This window comes from Copadichromis virginalis, linkage group LG22 (genome assembly GCF_057382275.1).
Source record: "Copadichromis virginalis isolate Kocher_CV1m ecotype Utaka linkage group LG22, C_Virginalis_male_GT1.1, whole genome shotgun sequence".
In the NCBI taxonomy this organism is placed as follows: domain Eukaryota; kingdom Metazoa; phylum Chordata; class Actinopteri; order Cichliformes; family Cichlidae; genus Copadichromis; species Copadichromis virginalis.
This window is the reverse complement of record NC_140638.1, coordinates 14,417,442-14,432,667: the sequence shown is the minus strand read 5'-3', so window position 1 is coordinate 14,432,667 and position 15,226 is coordinate 14,417,442. Positions and strand designations below refer to the sequence as shown.

Below are 15,226 nucleotides of genomic sequence, written 5' to 3'. Positions count from 1 at the left end.
CTCTTACAGCCTTTGTTATGATTCCCACACAGTTTTGTGTGATGTGAAAACAACTACAGCACACTCACAGCGGATGTTAGTCCGCTCAACAATTTCGTGTTTCGAGTTTGGTGTTCAACACATCAGACACACCTGTGCCTGCAGCTGTTTCAGACTACTGCGATGACGTCATGTTACGTTGCACATGCGGCTGTCACACGGCACGTCAAACTGTATATCACCAGTTAACGTGGGTGTGTTTCCTAAATTAGCAACAGGTGTTTAACAGCTGACGGAGTGAACAGATGTGTACAGGTAAAGTCGAGGCACAACGCCTTTTGTTATGTTTTAATTTAAATAGTTTTATTGTTGTCTGAAGGTAATATTGATACTACGGTCAGATGAAGCCTCGAAGCTTTCCATCCAATTGGATAAAACAAAAGGTTTATTTCTTGAGACTTCATGTTCACACAATTCTAACTACCTTGCCTCTCTTTGTTACCATCCAAATACACTTCTCCAATGTCCAAATCACATTCCATTGTCATTGCTGTAGATCCTAGTGGTGTGGATCAGTGATTTTATGTCTCGTTCACTCCTGGAATACAGCTTGCTGTCATTCATGTAGAGGATTTGCTGATGATTACGCCTTTCTGTAGTTGGTTTCCCTAGCCAGTCTTGTCAATGATCTCACTGAGGGGGTTCAGGCCTATGTGGAACAGCAGTGCGGACAGACCACCTCTTTGTTAAATTAATTGGTTTGAAGTTGGACTGTTGTTCACCACAACGCCATCAAATTTCTGATGAAGGCTCTTAGGATCCTGTTAATCTTGTATAGTTCAAGGCATTCCAGGATCCAGATGTGGGGCATTGAGTCATAGGATTTCTGTAGTCAATCCAGGTGATGCACAAGTTGGTGAGCCTGATCTTGCAGTCTCCAGTTACTGTGCTTTCTACCAGTAGCTGGTGTTTCTGCCAATTCCTTTCCGTGCCCTGCTCAAGTATTGAGCCATATGCCTGTTCATCTTAGCCGCTATGATGCCAGACAGGAGCTTCCATATGGTACTGAGGCAGGTCATTGACCGGTAGTTGGATGGGACCAGTCCCTTATGGGGATCTTTAGGAATCAGGACTGTCCGGCCTTCAGTGAGCCATTTTGGATGTGTCACATCTACTGCTGGTTTATTTGTGCGACCAGACACTCACGGAGTGCAGCCAGTAGGCGTGAATCATGTTCAGTCCTGGTGCTGTCCAACTCTTCATACTGGAGACCTTTTCTTGTATGTCTGCCACAGTGATTGTTACTGGATCCTGTTCAAGGAGGGAGGCTGCTGTGCAGAAGAACACTAAACATGATTTTACCATTAGATCCTGACCTCAAGCGTAACAACTAGGGCCCAGGGTAGATTTTTTTTGGGACCTTAGTGTCACATTGTACAATGAACCCGATCTGAGGTCTAACTTTATTCCTCCTGCCTGGCAGGATTCCTTTTCTCTCTCACTGTCTCCTAACATGCCTTCCCTCTTTCTTCTGTGTCCTTATTTGTCTTTGGCCAACTGTAGCAGTTTCCACAGAAACCCTACTGGCCAACAGCACCAGAGGTGATTGTTGTTAACCCGGGCCTTAAACGATCCGGTATGGAAATCTCATTCTTTATGAGCTGCATTTTTTGATTTGGCCAAGATTTTAGACTCTTCCTGACACAACCATCTCCAATTATCTGGGCTTGGGACTGGTACTAAAAGTACACTGGTTTGTGGAAGCCCCCATGGCTGGGTTGTGCACTTGAAAGAAAAAAAAGTAGCATATAGTAAAAATCAGTATGTAGCATCAATACACCTTCTGATTAACATCATGGACTGCAATCAGAATACATGGTGGTATTTTCATCCTGCTCTCAGGAAATGGAATTATCTAAGGTTGTGATATAAACTCACCCAGATTTTGTCATGGGACTGTACTGAACTGATTTCAGGCGCAGAAACCCAGAGCAGAGACAGCAGATGATTTAACAATATTTTATTAGGCTTAAGCACTAGAAACATAGCAAGGACAAAAAGAAACAATAAGACAGAGTTTGACGTGGCATGGCCTGGGAAACGTGGCTAGGGTGAGGGAACGGGGCCTGAGATGCAGAATGGATATGAGCAGGGAACTGTCACATTGCAGTAGGGGACACAGAGTGTTGAGATGGGAGTGATGAGAATCCAGGGGAGCCGAGTGGTGTGGCGAGGCTGACCTGAGATCCAGGGTCTTCAGATGGAGTGTGATGGCAGGAGGGCAACCAGGTGAGGCACAGAGTGATTTTCAAAATGATTGCTTGGTATCCTGAGTCCAGAGGTAAAGCGCGAGCCAAAATGAATCCAGCAAATGGGTTGATGACAAACTGGCAGTGAATGAACATCAACATGTGGCTTAAATCCCTCTGGCTTGATTGCCTGCAATTGGCTCCAGGTGTGCAGGAGCTGGACTTGGTGGTGGCCCTGCCCAGGGGCGGATCCCAGATAGGTTCAGGAGCCTTATGGAAATTCCAGCCACCCACAGCAGACTATGACAGATTTATCTTTCCTAAAGTAACATAAAGACAACTCATGTCTGAAACCATGGAACAAAAGGGACCACCCTATTAACCACAAGTCTTCATAAACTATCGACACACTCAAATTACAGTATGAATGCAAGACTGATTGAAGTGGTTGTTATGCTGTAATGTGGAAAACGCTAACACAGTAACAGTATTTGGTCATGCTGCTATCACTGATGCCTCAATCACATTTGACAGCTTCTAAATTAACCTTACAAAAATTTTACCCTATTATTGTGGGTTATGATGGTAAGCAGTGCACTGTATCAAAAGTAAATCCTATTACATCATGAAAAGAAAAGAAAAACAACTCAAATAAAGTAACAAAAACATGTTTATTATCAGCAGGGTGTATAAAACCGTTCATTGTGAAAAGTAAATCCACAAAGTTTATGGTCTGATATGGAGGATGAGCATATATTATACCTGTCATTATGAGAAACCATCAAATCACTCCAGCAGAGAGACCTCATGGAAGTATGCTCCCAGCAGCTTGACTCCCTGAATGTAGTTTGATCTGAAAATGGAGAAATAAAGCCATGATAATAGTTTGTAATTAAAAAACTCACTTTACCTGTGATCACGTTTTGGCACAGAAATAATCTGGAGATGACAAACATGATCCTCTTCTTTTACCACAAGATTTCATCCGTTTTATCAATAGTTCCTACTTGTTCCACATTTCAAAAGAAGTGAAACGGTGTGAGCTGTGACCAACCTGTTGATCTTTTCATTCTGAGAGTGAGCTCCATCATCAGAGGACCCTATAGGAAGTAGCATGACATTACGGCCTGTGGCCTCCTGGAAGGTCAGGGTGACCGGGATGCTGCCGCCCTCGCGAGTCAGATCAGGCTCGACCCCGAACACTACAGCACAGCGAGGAGGATTAGACAATGTGAAACGCAGTCAAAATATGTCATAATAATAATGATAATAATAATAATAATAATATTATCATTATTATTATTATTAAATCTTTGTTGTCACATCAAAACTGGATATAATTCTATCAGTGGAAATATCTGAAAAATGCCAAAAAATGTTCACAAAAACATGCATTAAACAAAAAAGCTTATAAAGATATGTAGAAAAAAAGTTATGTTAAAAAAATTGCTTGTTCCTTGTGTTTAATGTCCTGAAACATCTGCCAGGAGCTGAAACGTTTCCGCAGGTCCTTCCTCCCTGCAGCTGTCAGACTGTACAATCAGAACTGCTCCCAACAAACATAGATGTTTACATCTGCGCTGTAACTGCAATAAGTTAATTAACCGATTTGCACTACAACCTGGTTTGCCTCTTATCTGTAGTTATTTTTATTTAATTTAATAACTGTACAGTACTCTCTGTATATAGTAACCATTGTCCTTAATGTAAATATGTAAGAAAAATTGTGTATGTTTCTGTTCTGTGACCTGTGTACTGTTTGTTTGTATATGTGTCTTTTTGGCTGCTGTTACAACCAAAATTCCCCTTGTGAGACAATTAAAGGATTATTCTATTCTATTCTATTCTATTCTATTCTAAACATGGCGAAATATCTGATTTGTCTTAAAGAAAAAGCATCACAATGTAAGCTGTAATAAAGTCAGTTGTACTATGGCAGGAGAAAGTGTTTTACACTTTTGTAATATAATAAACACACAGCTGATTTGAGCTTCGTAGCAAGATAACAGAAATGGGTGCGATTGAGTGAACTCCCGCTTTAATCTAACAGCTTTTATCATTAAGTCCCTGTACCTGTCTTTATGGCCTTTCTCCCTGCCATGTAGTGTGGGTGGTTGAAGTCTGAGACCCAGGCTTTGGCCCCGTGGCCCATGTTCACTTTCAGTTTATTGGGGGTTCCCAGTTCAGCAAACTTCTTCTGCAGATGATCGATGACCTTGAAGAGGGGAAGATAACTTAGACTTGTTGAAGCTTTTATGCAGAAACAACCTGAAGCTAATCATGTGGCTACTTCCAAGTGGCCCACAGTCAGTCCAGGCTCAGATTTAAGTACTAAAACTTAACTACATCTCTTTGTCATGTTAATTCAGAGTCAGTTCTAATAAACTCAATATGTGTGAGATACAGAGCGACCTCTGCTACATTGTAACTACTTGATTATAAAAAGATGACTTTATTTAGGTGAGTGTTGTATGCCATCATTGTGACCTATCACAGTGTTTACCTGCTTCTCCACATCTCTAGGGTCCATGTCAGGCACAAGGCGGATGGAAAACTTGCCAATGACCTTGCGAGGAATAACCGTCTTGGCTCCTGCTTCAGAGAAAGCCCCCTCAATACCATGAAGGGAAAGAGAAGGATATCTCCAGCAGTGCATGAGAATTTGCTCCTATGGTGGAAAAATAGGTTCAAAAAGTGTGAATGACCCCACATTATACAGCACATTTCCACCAATGAGTGATGCGAAAAACATATATAATTTCTTTGCCTTTGTGTCATGCAGCAGCTGGTCAACCCCGCCATCTTTACAGTACTCATCCAAGTCAAAGTCAATCTTCTCGTACAGCTTTTGCTCCTCTGCTGTCAGAGGCGCCACACTGTCATAGATCCCAGGAACCAAAATCTTACCCCTTTTGTCAACCAGGGAGCCTGTGCAGGAAGTCACAAACACATGATTAAAACTCTAAACTGGCGTAAAATAAGGTGTGTGAGACTAAAAATCACAATTATCAGCTTTACTTGCCCATAAGTGCGATGAGGTCAGTCATGGCCTCATGAACAGAGCCACCAAACACCCCTGAGTGCAAGTCCTTTTCAGCGCACTCCACCTTGAAGTTTGAATGTAAAACACAATTTTAAAAAACACAAAAAGCTCAAGTATGCCCCTCTTAAATTGAAACACTGTCCCCACCCCCCAACAACAATAATCCAATACTCCACCTCAATGAAGAAATAACAGATTCCTCTCAGGCCGTAGGTGATGCAGGGTTTGTTCTTGCCCAGCCAGTCGTTGTCAGAGATGCAGATGTAGTCCACGTCTTTAAAGAAAGTGTCCTTTCTAGAAAACACAAGATCATCCAGACCCTCAGATCCAGATTCTTCCATCCCCTCGAAGCAGAATTTGATGTTGATGGGAAGGTCCTGCAACAAGAAGAGAGATGCATAAGAAAAAAAATTTAGGCTCATTTTCTAGAGTAGAAATAATCTTTTAACAACCAACAATCTGCCAATCAGTGGTGTACTTTAACACAGCGGTCCCCAACCTTTTTTGCGCCACGGACCGGTTTGTGCCCGACAATATTTTCACTGACCGGCCTTTAAGGTGTCGCGGATAAATACAACAAAATAAAACTAGTACCGGTACCGAAAAAAAGATCTATTCATAACACACGTGAAAAGACCCAGGAAAACAGAGTTAATGGAAAAAAAAAACGATAACAACCCTGAAAACCATACATTTCGCACCAGAGTCTCAACTCTCGCGGCTCAGTACCGGTCCGTGGCGCGGGGGTTGGGGACCGCTGCTTTAACGCACAAATAGAATAGAATAGAATAGAATAGCACTTTATTGTCATTGTACATGTATAATGAATTTGTGGGTGCTCCACTGAATAAATGTAAATAGTAGACAGCAGGAATGCATGTTTTACATTTCTCAAAATGAGCTAACAAAGCTGAATATGAGTCCAGACTAAGGATTTAATTGATGATCTTAGGTGTGATATTTTTTATATAGATAAAAATAAATACTGTACATTCACCAGCTGGGATTTACTTTCTCTGACTAAACACCCATTAATGAAATTCCTAACTAAGGATATACTCTAATTTTATAGCTAGATAAGGTCACATTTTTGTAAATAGGCTAAAATTATATTTTTAAAATAGTACAAATGACCTGCATATCTTTTTAGAATACAGTGATGTATAGTAGCTATTCTGCTTTATCATCACTGTACAAAAAAAAAGAAAAACATTAATGACATTTTAGTATCAGTGCACATTTACAGATTCTGAAATATACCATCACACCTCAATATACTCCTGTCAGTAATTTCACTTCAGTGTTTAAACACAGCCAACTTAGCATGTTAAGCCACTTCAGGGTTGTTTTAGGACACACTAAAATATCATATCATCTTTAAACTATCTGAACTTGAAACACCTTTTGTTGGCAGTAACTGTACCTTTCCGATCTTCTGATACGCTTCAATGCAGTTAAACCAGGCCAACACTGGACCCTTGTCATCATTAGATCCTCTTCCATAGAGCTTACCTACAAAAAGAAAACTTTATTTCAGTTTCAAGGTTCTAATGAGAAGATAGTGGAGTTGAAAAATGATACTAAGGTTATGTTTATTACGTAGTCAGCAGACGACAGTGCCCCGTTTTAAGCTTGTTTAAATCATGACTAAGATTATGTGTAATGATATGAAATCCTTTTTCATGATACAAAAAATGATCTGCAGCAGGTTTTTGTAAAATGTGACATAAGCAGCACTAACACAGCTGAGGCAGGCAGGAATGATACAGCGAGAAGAGGATGTGGCATTTTGTGTCATCTGACTCTCACCAGAAAACACACAAGACTATGCGTGCTCAATTTTGTGGCTCTAAAAAAACCCAAACCTCTCCTACCTGTCCCGTCAAAAAAGTTTTTTAAATGCAAACATGTAGGGTAGAGCAGCAAAAATTATTAGGTTACCTTGTGCTACACAGTATTAAAGAGTCTGTAAGATCGTGCACAACAGAGTCAATCTGTGTTGTTTAACACAAAACAAAGAAGCCTTAAAGGGTTAAAATTATTCAGGTGCAGCTTTTGCATTACTGTGTGGAGCATAACAAAGCATAGACACCAATTCAGGAATGCTGCAGTGACTTAGTTATGTGCACAAACAAATGCACAGTCTGTGAAATAAAGGACCAGTCATGACTCACAAGGGAAAGTAAGTAAGTAAAGTAAGTAAAGTAAAATTTTATTTATATAGAACCTTTCAAGATAAAATCACAAAGTGCTTTACAAAGGCAGAAAACAGACATTAAAATCTAAAACAAAACAAAATCAACCAAAAGCGGGTTTAAACAGATACGTTTTAACTGCTTTTTAAAAGACATGACTGAGTCCACAGATCTCAAACTCAAAGGGAGCGAGTTCCAGAGTCTGGGAGCTACTGATACAAACGCTCTGTCACCTTTTGTTTTTAACCTTGTATGCGGGACAACCAGCAACCCCTGGTCACAAGACCTCAGGGACCTGCTGGGGTGATAAGAAAGAAGAAGATCACTTAAGTAAGTTGGAGCTCCACCGTGCAGGGCCCTATAAGTCATGATTATGATCTTAAAATGGACCCTGAACTTGACAGGGAGCCAATGCAGCTGAATCAGCAGGGGAGTGGCATTGGAGTATTTGTGATGCTTTATCAGAAGCCTAGCAGCAGCATTTTGAACACCCTGCATTCGTTCCAGGGAGGCATTACTTAAGCAAGTAAACAAGGAATTACAATAGTCTAAGCGAGATGAAACAAAAACATGAATAATCATTTCCAATTCGGAACGTGACACAATGGGACTCAGTGATATTTCTTAAATGGTAAAAACAAGAGCAAACCAAAGATTTAACATGTGTGTCCAGCGTCAGAGCTGGATCAAATGTAACACCAAGATTCCTAATGGAGGATTTAATATAAGAAACAAGAGGGCCTAGATTTTTAACCACAAGGAGAACAAATTTCTCAGGAGAAAAGACAATGACTTCGGTTTTATCAGCATTTAGTTGAAGGTAATTACCAGCTATCCAATCTCTAACGGAATCTAAGCAGGACTGCAAGATTTGGAGCTTAGAAACATCAGGTGGCCTAAAAGAGATATATAGCTGAATATCATCTGCATAACAATGATATGAAATATCAGAGAAAGAGCTAAGAAGTTGCAGAAGAGGGAGTAAATACAACAAAAACAATAACAGTCCCAAGACAGAGCCCTGAGGCACCCCATAGGCAAGAGAGCTGACGGAGGATCTGAACTTAGAGGTAGCCACAGAGAAAGATCGATTTGACAAATAGGATTTAAACCATTTCAATGCGGTACCTGATACACCCACCCAGTGGTTTAATCTATATAACAAAATAAGATGATCAACAGTGTCAAAAGCAGAGGTCAGATCCAGCAACATCAAAACAGTGCACTCTCCAGCATCATAATTCATCAAAATATCATTAGACACTCTAAGAAGTGCAGTTTCGGTAGAGTGAGCCTTACGAAAGCCAGATTGAAATTTATCAAGAATGTTATGTTCATCTAGAACAACTGTGAGTTGCTTGGCCACAACCTTTTCTAAAATCTTGGCAATAAAAGGCAATTTTGAGATAGGTCTGTAACTGGAAAGCAAAGAAGGATCAAGTTTAGGCTTTTTTAAAAGTGGGTGAATGACAGCACTTTTACAGTAACCAGGGACCTGACCAGAGAGTAGAGATGCATTAATAATTTTAAGAACACTAGGATCAATAGACTCAAAAACATTTTTGAACAAAGACCCAGATAAAATATCAAGGGGGCAGGAGGATGATCTAATTGAAGTAACCAGCTTCAACAACTCAGGTAAAGACACTGGTGAAAATCTTTCAAATCTGACAGGCTTAAGTAAAATCGGAACAGGCAAATGGTACATGGAGGGAGAGATGTTGCTCCTTACATTGCTAACCTTTTCAACAAAAAGGAAAGAAAATTTTCCACAGTCTTCATTCGAAGAAATTGGGACAGCAGCAGAAGCCGGAGCAACAATATCCCTAATAGTGTCAAATAAAACCTTAGGGTTACCTCTGCTCTTAGAGACTAGGTTTGAAAAATAAGCAGCCCTTGCATCACGAATTGAAGCGTTAAAGGAAACTAAAAGGTCTTTTAAATGAAAGAGATGAACCTGTAAACAAGTCTTTCTCCACAAACGCTCAGTTTTACGACAGACAGGCTTTAAACAGCGAATGCTGTAGTTTATCCAGGGCGAGGGTTTTGTAACAGGGGGCTAGTCTAGTTTTAATATAACTTCAAGATGAAAGATAAAAAGTTACTGAATTCCTTTAAAAATTGACCGTTAGGTCCAGGTGGACAATAAACTACAGCACAGTAACACGGATCTTTAATTCCAATTTTAACCAGCTGTAGTTCGAACGTTGACATTTTTTCAACCATCAATGAGCGACAGTGAAACCAGTTTCGATACACCACAGCCAGTCCTCCGCCACGACCAGAAGTCTGCGGCCGACTGACAAAGGAGTACCCGCCCGGGCAAAGTTCGATAAGGGAAGAATAGTCACCATCACGCTGGCAGGTTTCAGTTAAAAATAATAAGTCCCGTTTTTTGGAAAGAATAAGATCATTCAATAAGAACGTTTTATTTGTCATAGATCGGGCATTGAGAAGCGCCACGCTCAACAATTAATAAGTCAAAACATTACCGACACTGACCCGTTTTAGGGGGCGTAGAAACTGGGGGTTCGATCACTTGAGCCTTTTTGCCTTTTCACTTGCAGAGTCTGTTTCACCATTCTGTCATGTGACCTGCTGAGGTTACCTGAGGCAAGGTGTGAGTGGAGGTTGAAGTGCCCAAATAGGATCTCAAGTGTAGGTGGCTGACAGCTGGTGTTCTAATCCACCACCTCCGTTCAACGATGGTCTTTCACAGTAACAACCTTTGCACAATCTTTGAAGCTTTGCTAAATGGAAGTGTTCAGGCAAGGTCTCAACCTTAAACTCATATGATGGTAATGGCCCACATCTTGTTTTCTTCACATCTTGGCTAATGTGATGACTCGCATGATCAACAACCCTCAGAACCTCCTGAGAAAAACTATTAGGGGTTAAATACCTGAGACACAACCATTTGTTTTAGAACTGAAAAAATCTCTTGGATGAGAATTTAAAACTTAAAGAAGGCCAACAGCCTTCTTTTTTCAAGCTCTCAATATACTTCTGTGACTTGTTTTATATTTCTTATCTTTACCTGTTAAAAATACATTCACCCAGTGTTCCCAGTCTACATAGTTAAGCTTGTTGATAGCATGTTTTCTCTTAGTTATGCTACCTTACAGGATTCGCACACCTCACTCCACACATCCTCATCCTGCATTACCTACCTGTTGATTGGATTTGGATTTGTTTTCAGTATTCTCCTCTTACCGTCTTTCTCCACCAGAGTAAAAGGCTCTGTGTCCCAGCCGTCACTGATGTTTGCTGGCTGAACATCAAGGTGCCCGTAAATACACACCGTCTTCTTTGCTGGGTCTGATCCTAACTGCCCCAGAATGATAGGAGGCAGGGGGATCTCCTCTCCCGAGGGAAGCTGCATGAATGAAACTTAATCTGAGTGACCGTTTAACAACAAGGTCCATTTATGGTGAAATTTAAGAAAAGAAAGATCATGCAATATGCAAATCATTAACCCATTAAGAAAAGTAACCTTCTGCTTGCCAACGTCCACCAACTCCACAGTCCCTCCCAGCTTCTTGATGTCCTTGGCTGCCATCTCCATCATTTTTTTGATCTCCCCGCGCTTCTCAGGCAAAGCAGAAACACTCTGGACACCCACCCACTCAGCCAGGCGCTGAGGACAATTATAAACAAGTAATTTAAAGAAATTAAATTAAAAATGGGTTTTTTATACCTTTTATAATTTTTTCTTTTCTTTTCTTTTTACCATTTCATGCAGTTAATTATTGCACAAGAATGAGCCAATGTGAGTGATTTTTAGGACATCAGACCCACAAAATTTAACTCAAGCAGCAGTTATAATATCACTGAATCTTATCAGGAAAACTGGTTTTACAGTTGGAACCTACTATAATCCCAGCTTAAGTGAATGAGTTGCAAATCTGTCCTGTTTTTAGTTAGCTCAATATGCCATTAAATCAAGTGACAATCACACAAAAAACTGAATGATTAAGCAGCTGCACTATATAGTTTTTTCTGAGTGATCTTACCTGCACATACAGGTCCTGGTGGTCGTCCACATACTTGAAAAGTTCAGTGAGATGAGACATTTTTGGTAGTGATGGGAGCTGAGGGTTAAACGAGCAGACTGGTGTGAGTCTACGTCTGGGTTTGTGCAATCTTATGAGAGGACAAATATTTCATGTACGCATGCACTTCACGTAAATGATGAGATTTCCAGCCAAACTCGTTTCACTTCATAATTTTGCAGAACTATAGCTGCAGTCGATTGGAGCTGCAGGCTTTCAGAACAAAACAGTGAGAAAAAAGCCAACACGTATAAGGCTTACATTACAAAGCTTTGCCATAAAATGACAATAAAAGAGAATTCTCATTTTAGATCTGCACAGAGGTTAAATATGGAATTTATTTTTTTTTTTGTTTTATTTGGGTAAAATGTCATTTAATTGTGTCAAGAAAGCCATAAATGACGATCAAATTGTGTCATGCTGAGTGAGAATCTGAAAATAAAAAATGAAATACTCACATCGTAATTTTCCACAGGTGTGCACTGAATGCCAACAATGGCAAGTGAAGTGAAAGTATCTTGAGTGTAATCGCTAAGCAAAGCGAAAGCAAATCAGGTAGTGTTGTGTGGTGTTAGTTCAGCAAGCATTACACACACGCAGGTAGGAACAGAGGATTACCGGAGTTGACTCCTTTCTTTAATTTTCTTTTTTTTCTTCTTCAAAACCACAACCAGAACAACATACTCACTAGCGCCCTCTAGCGCTTCTGGTAAATGCATCTACAGAACAAATGCAATAGTATGTGTGGACACAACATCTCCCCCTTTGAACAAGGATTTCTTATGTGAACCTGACTTCACCATTCTGATGTATGTCACCTAATACACTTTTAACATATTTCACATTACTCAGTAACATTCACTTTCCCATGACAAAGTCTTGGGTCCAGCAAGGTGGGTTCCTCATCCTGGTGGGCCTAAGCCTACTATCAGACTCAGAGTTAGATGCTAGATCAGTTCCTGGTTTATGATAGTCCATTGTTGTGTCAGAATCAGTACCTGCGTTCAGCTCTGACAGAGCCGATAAGTGTGAGGCGTTCCAGGTCCGTCCATCATCCAGCAAATAAGTGTTTGGTCCTTTCCTTGTCATGACAGTCCTTGGTTTGGAAAACTTTAACTCGCCTTTCTTTACCTTCCACGGCTTCCTAACCCGTACCTTGTCACCAGGCTGAAAGTTGGATGGTTTGGCGTGTCTGCGAGCATCAGTGTATTCTTTCATTTTCATTTGCTTATTCTTAACTCTTTCGCACATGGTATGCCTCTCTGTCTGAGGAACAGGCATATCCATTACCTGTAACTTTGTTCTCATTCTTCGTCCATGGAGCAGTTCTGAAGGGGAAACTCCAGTTGTTGAATGAGGGGTTGCTCTGTAGTCCATCAGGTAAGTTCTCAGGAACGATTTCCAGGGTTGTCCTTGAATCGAGGCAGTCTGTAGGCAGTCTTTAATGCATCTATTGAATCTCTCAACTTCCCCATTAGCTCTTGGGTAATACACTGAGGATCTCAGGTGTTGGATTCCCCTGCTTTTCAGGAAGTCAGTGAACTCAGCAGAGAGAAATTGAGAGCCATTGTCACTTATCAGTGTCTTTGGATTCCCTTCACGAGAGAAAACTACAGAAAGGAATTGAATGATAGTAGCTGCATCAGCTCGGGGAGCAAAAGCTACTTCAGGCCACTTGCTAAAGTAGTCTACCAATGTGATGGCAAATCTACAGTCAGAAGGGGCTATTTCAAAAGGGCCTATGATGTCCACAGACACCTTTTCCCAAGCAGCAGCTGGTAAAGGAATGGGTTGGAGTGGAGCATCATGGGTGACAGCGGACTTGTCATTCTGTCTGCACGTTGCACAGTTCTTTATCAGTGTCTCTATATGACAATCCATTTTGGGCCACCAGTACATTTCCCTCAGGCGTTGTTTGGTACGGACGATGCCTTGGTGAGTTTCATGAGCTATATCAGTGAGTTTTTTCTGCAACGACTCAGGCACTAGCAATCGATGTGTACCTCTGATGATGCACTCGTTCAAGACCGCGAGTTCATGGCGGATTGGGAAGTACGGCTGTAAGTCAGGATCCAGTGACGTCTTCCTAGCAGGCCAGCCTTTCTGTATCTGCACACGGAGCTTTGTGAACACTGGACAGTCTTTGCACCCTGACTGGAAGTCATCCTCAGACACAGCACTCAGATCAGTGAGGATGGCTGCAACTGACTCCCCATCCTCTGCACATGCCATGTCTGTCTTGGAAAGTGGAAGCCTAGAAAGACAATCAGCAACATGGTTCAGTGACCCAGTTCTATATTCCACTTCATAATCAAACTCCAACAGGCGAGCTGACCATCTGGCTATGCGTAGACCAGCTCTGTTATTGCCCTTAGTAGTCAGCAGTGTTGTCAGTGCTTGGTGATCTGTTCGTAGGAGGAATTTTCTGCCCCAGAGCCATGTGCACCTTTTTTCAGCAGCCCAGACGCAAGCTAGAGCTTCCTTCTCAACGATTGAATATTTCCTCTCTGCATCAGACAAGCTGCGAGATGCAAATGCAACAGTATGTTCTGCATCATTACCGTCAAGTTGAGTCAAAACAGCACCTACACCGTAGTCTGAGGCATCTGTTGAGACTATGGTTGGCTTACTGGGGTCGAACATCACCAGGGCAGGGCTGTGCACGATTAACCGCTTGACTTGATCAAACGCTGCTTGAGCTGCTTCGTTCCAGTGGAATGAACAGTCCTTACGCAGAAGAGCTCTCATAGGTTCAACAACAGTCGCGTAATTTGGCACAAACTTGCTGTACCATGCACTCAAGCCAAGAAATGAGCGCAGGGTTGCAGGATCAGTAGGGGGCGGAGCATGCAGGATGGCAGTGACATGAGAGTCATCTGGCAGCAGACCTTCTGGACCGATCTTTTGACCCCAAAAGCTCAGAGTAGTTTGATGGAGTTGACATTTGTCAACATTGAGTTTCAGTCCTGCATTGTTGATTCTGTGTAACACAGCACGCAAGTTGGCCTCATGTTCAGCTTCTGACGTTCCGTATATGATGACATCATCAAGGTAGCATTGCACCCCTTTCTGGCCGCGTAGGATTTGTGTCATCATCTTTTGGAAGGCTGCAGGTGCTGAACTCAACCCATAGGGAACTCTGCAGTACTGGTACAGTCCTTCATGTGTAATGAAAGCAGTGAGCCCTCTACTCTCTTCATGTAGTTTCAGCTGATGGTAGGCGGATTTTAGATCCAGGGTGGAGAACATGACAGCCCCACGCAGCTCAGACAGTATGTCCTCTATCAGTGGCAAGGGATGACTGTCAGCGACCACCGCTTTGTTAGGTTCTCTCAAATCAACGCACATGCGTATGCCACCAGTCTTCCTTCTAGTGACTACAATCGGGGAGACCCATTCAGATGCATCAATTTTCTCTATGATGCCATGTTCCTCAAGGTTCTTGAGTTCTGCGGAAACAGCATCACGGACTGACAGGGGTAAGCGTCGAAGTTTCTGCTGTATTGGCTTCACTTCAGGTCGTACCTTCACTTTATGTACAAAGTCCTTTGCACATCCGAATGCAACTGGAGACTCACATTCCTGTTTACATTGAGTGGGCAGAGCCGAGGTTTGCTGGAGTGCAGCACAGACCTTGGGACTGTCAAGAACTAATTGTCCCTCTTTTATGTGTAGCTGGAGGGCAGTCACCAAGTCCATTCCCAGTAT

The 15,226-nt window shown here is 41.7% G+C and overlaps 1 protein-coding gene across 1 annotated transcript; it reads right to left on the bottom strand.

Moving 5' to 3' along the window:
- Nucleotides 1-1,984: 1,984 nt before the first annotated feature.
- On the bottom strand, nt 1,985-12,145 carry LOC146683006 (cytosolic non-specific dipeptidase-like). The gene is made up of 13 exons (XM_085445492.1): nt 11,977-12,145; nt 11,480-11,557; nt 10,960-11,103; nt 10,680-10,842; nt 6,695-6,783; nt 5,448-5,648; nt 5,251-5,335; nt 4,996-5,156; nt 4,732-4,896; nt 4,302-4,443; nt 3,283-3,430; nt 2,991-3,081; nt 1,985-2,548 (listed from the first exon to the last, which is right to left on the bottom strand). Exons 2-12 carry the CDS (start codon nt 11,537-11,539, stop codon nt 3,015-3,017), a joined length of 1,425 nt encoding a protein of 474 aa, XP_085301618.1. The 5' UTR covers nt 11,540-11,557; nt 11,977-12,145; the 3' UTR covers nt 1,985-2,548; nt 2,991-3,014.
- Nucleotides 12,146-15,226: the final 3,081 nt, after the last annotated feature.

Coding starts and splice junctions, on each gene's coding strand:
- LOC146683006 (XM_085445492.1), bottom strand. CDS start 11,539: ATGTCTCATCTCACTGAACTTTTCAAGTATGTGGACGACCACCAGGAC. Junction 5,157..5,250: donor TGACCTCATCGCACTTATGG/GCAAGTAAAGCT, acceptor CTTCCTGCACAG/GCTCCCTGGTTGACAAAAGG. Junction 3,082..3,282: donor CAGAATGAAAAGATCAACAG/GTTGGTCACAGC, acceptor CTCCATTTTCAG/ATCAAACTACATTCAGGGAG.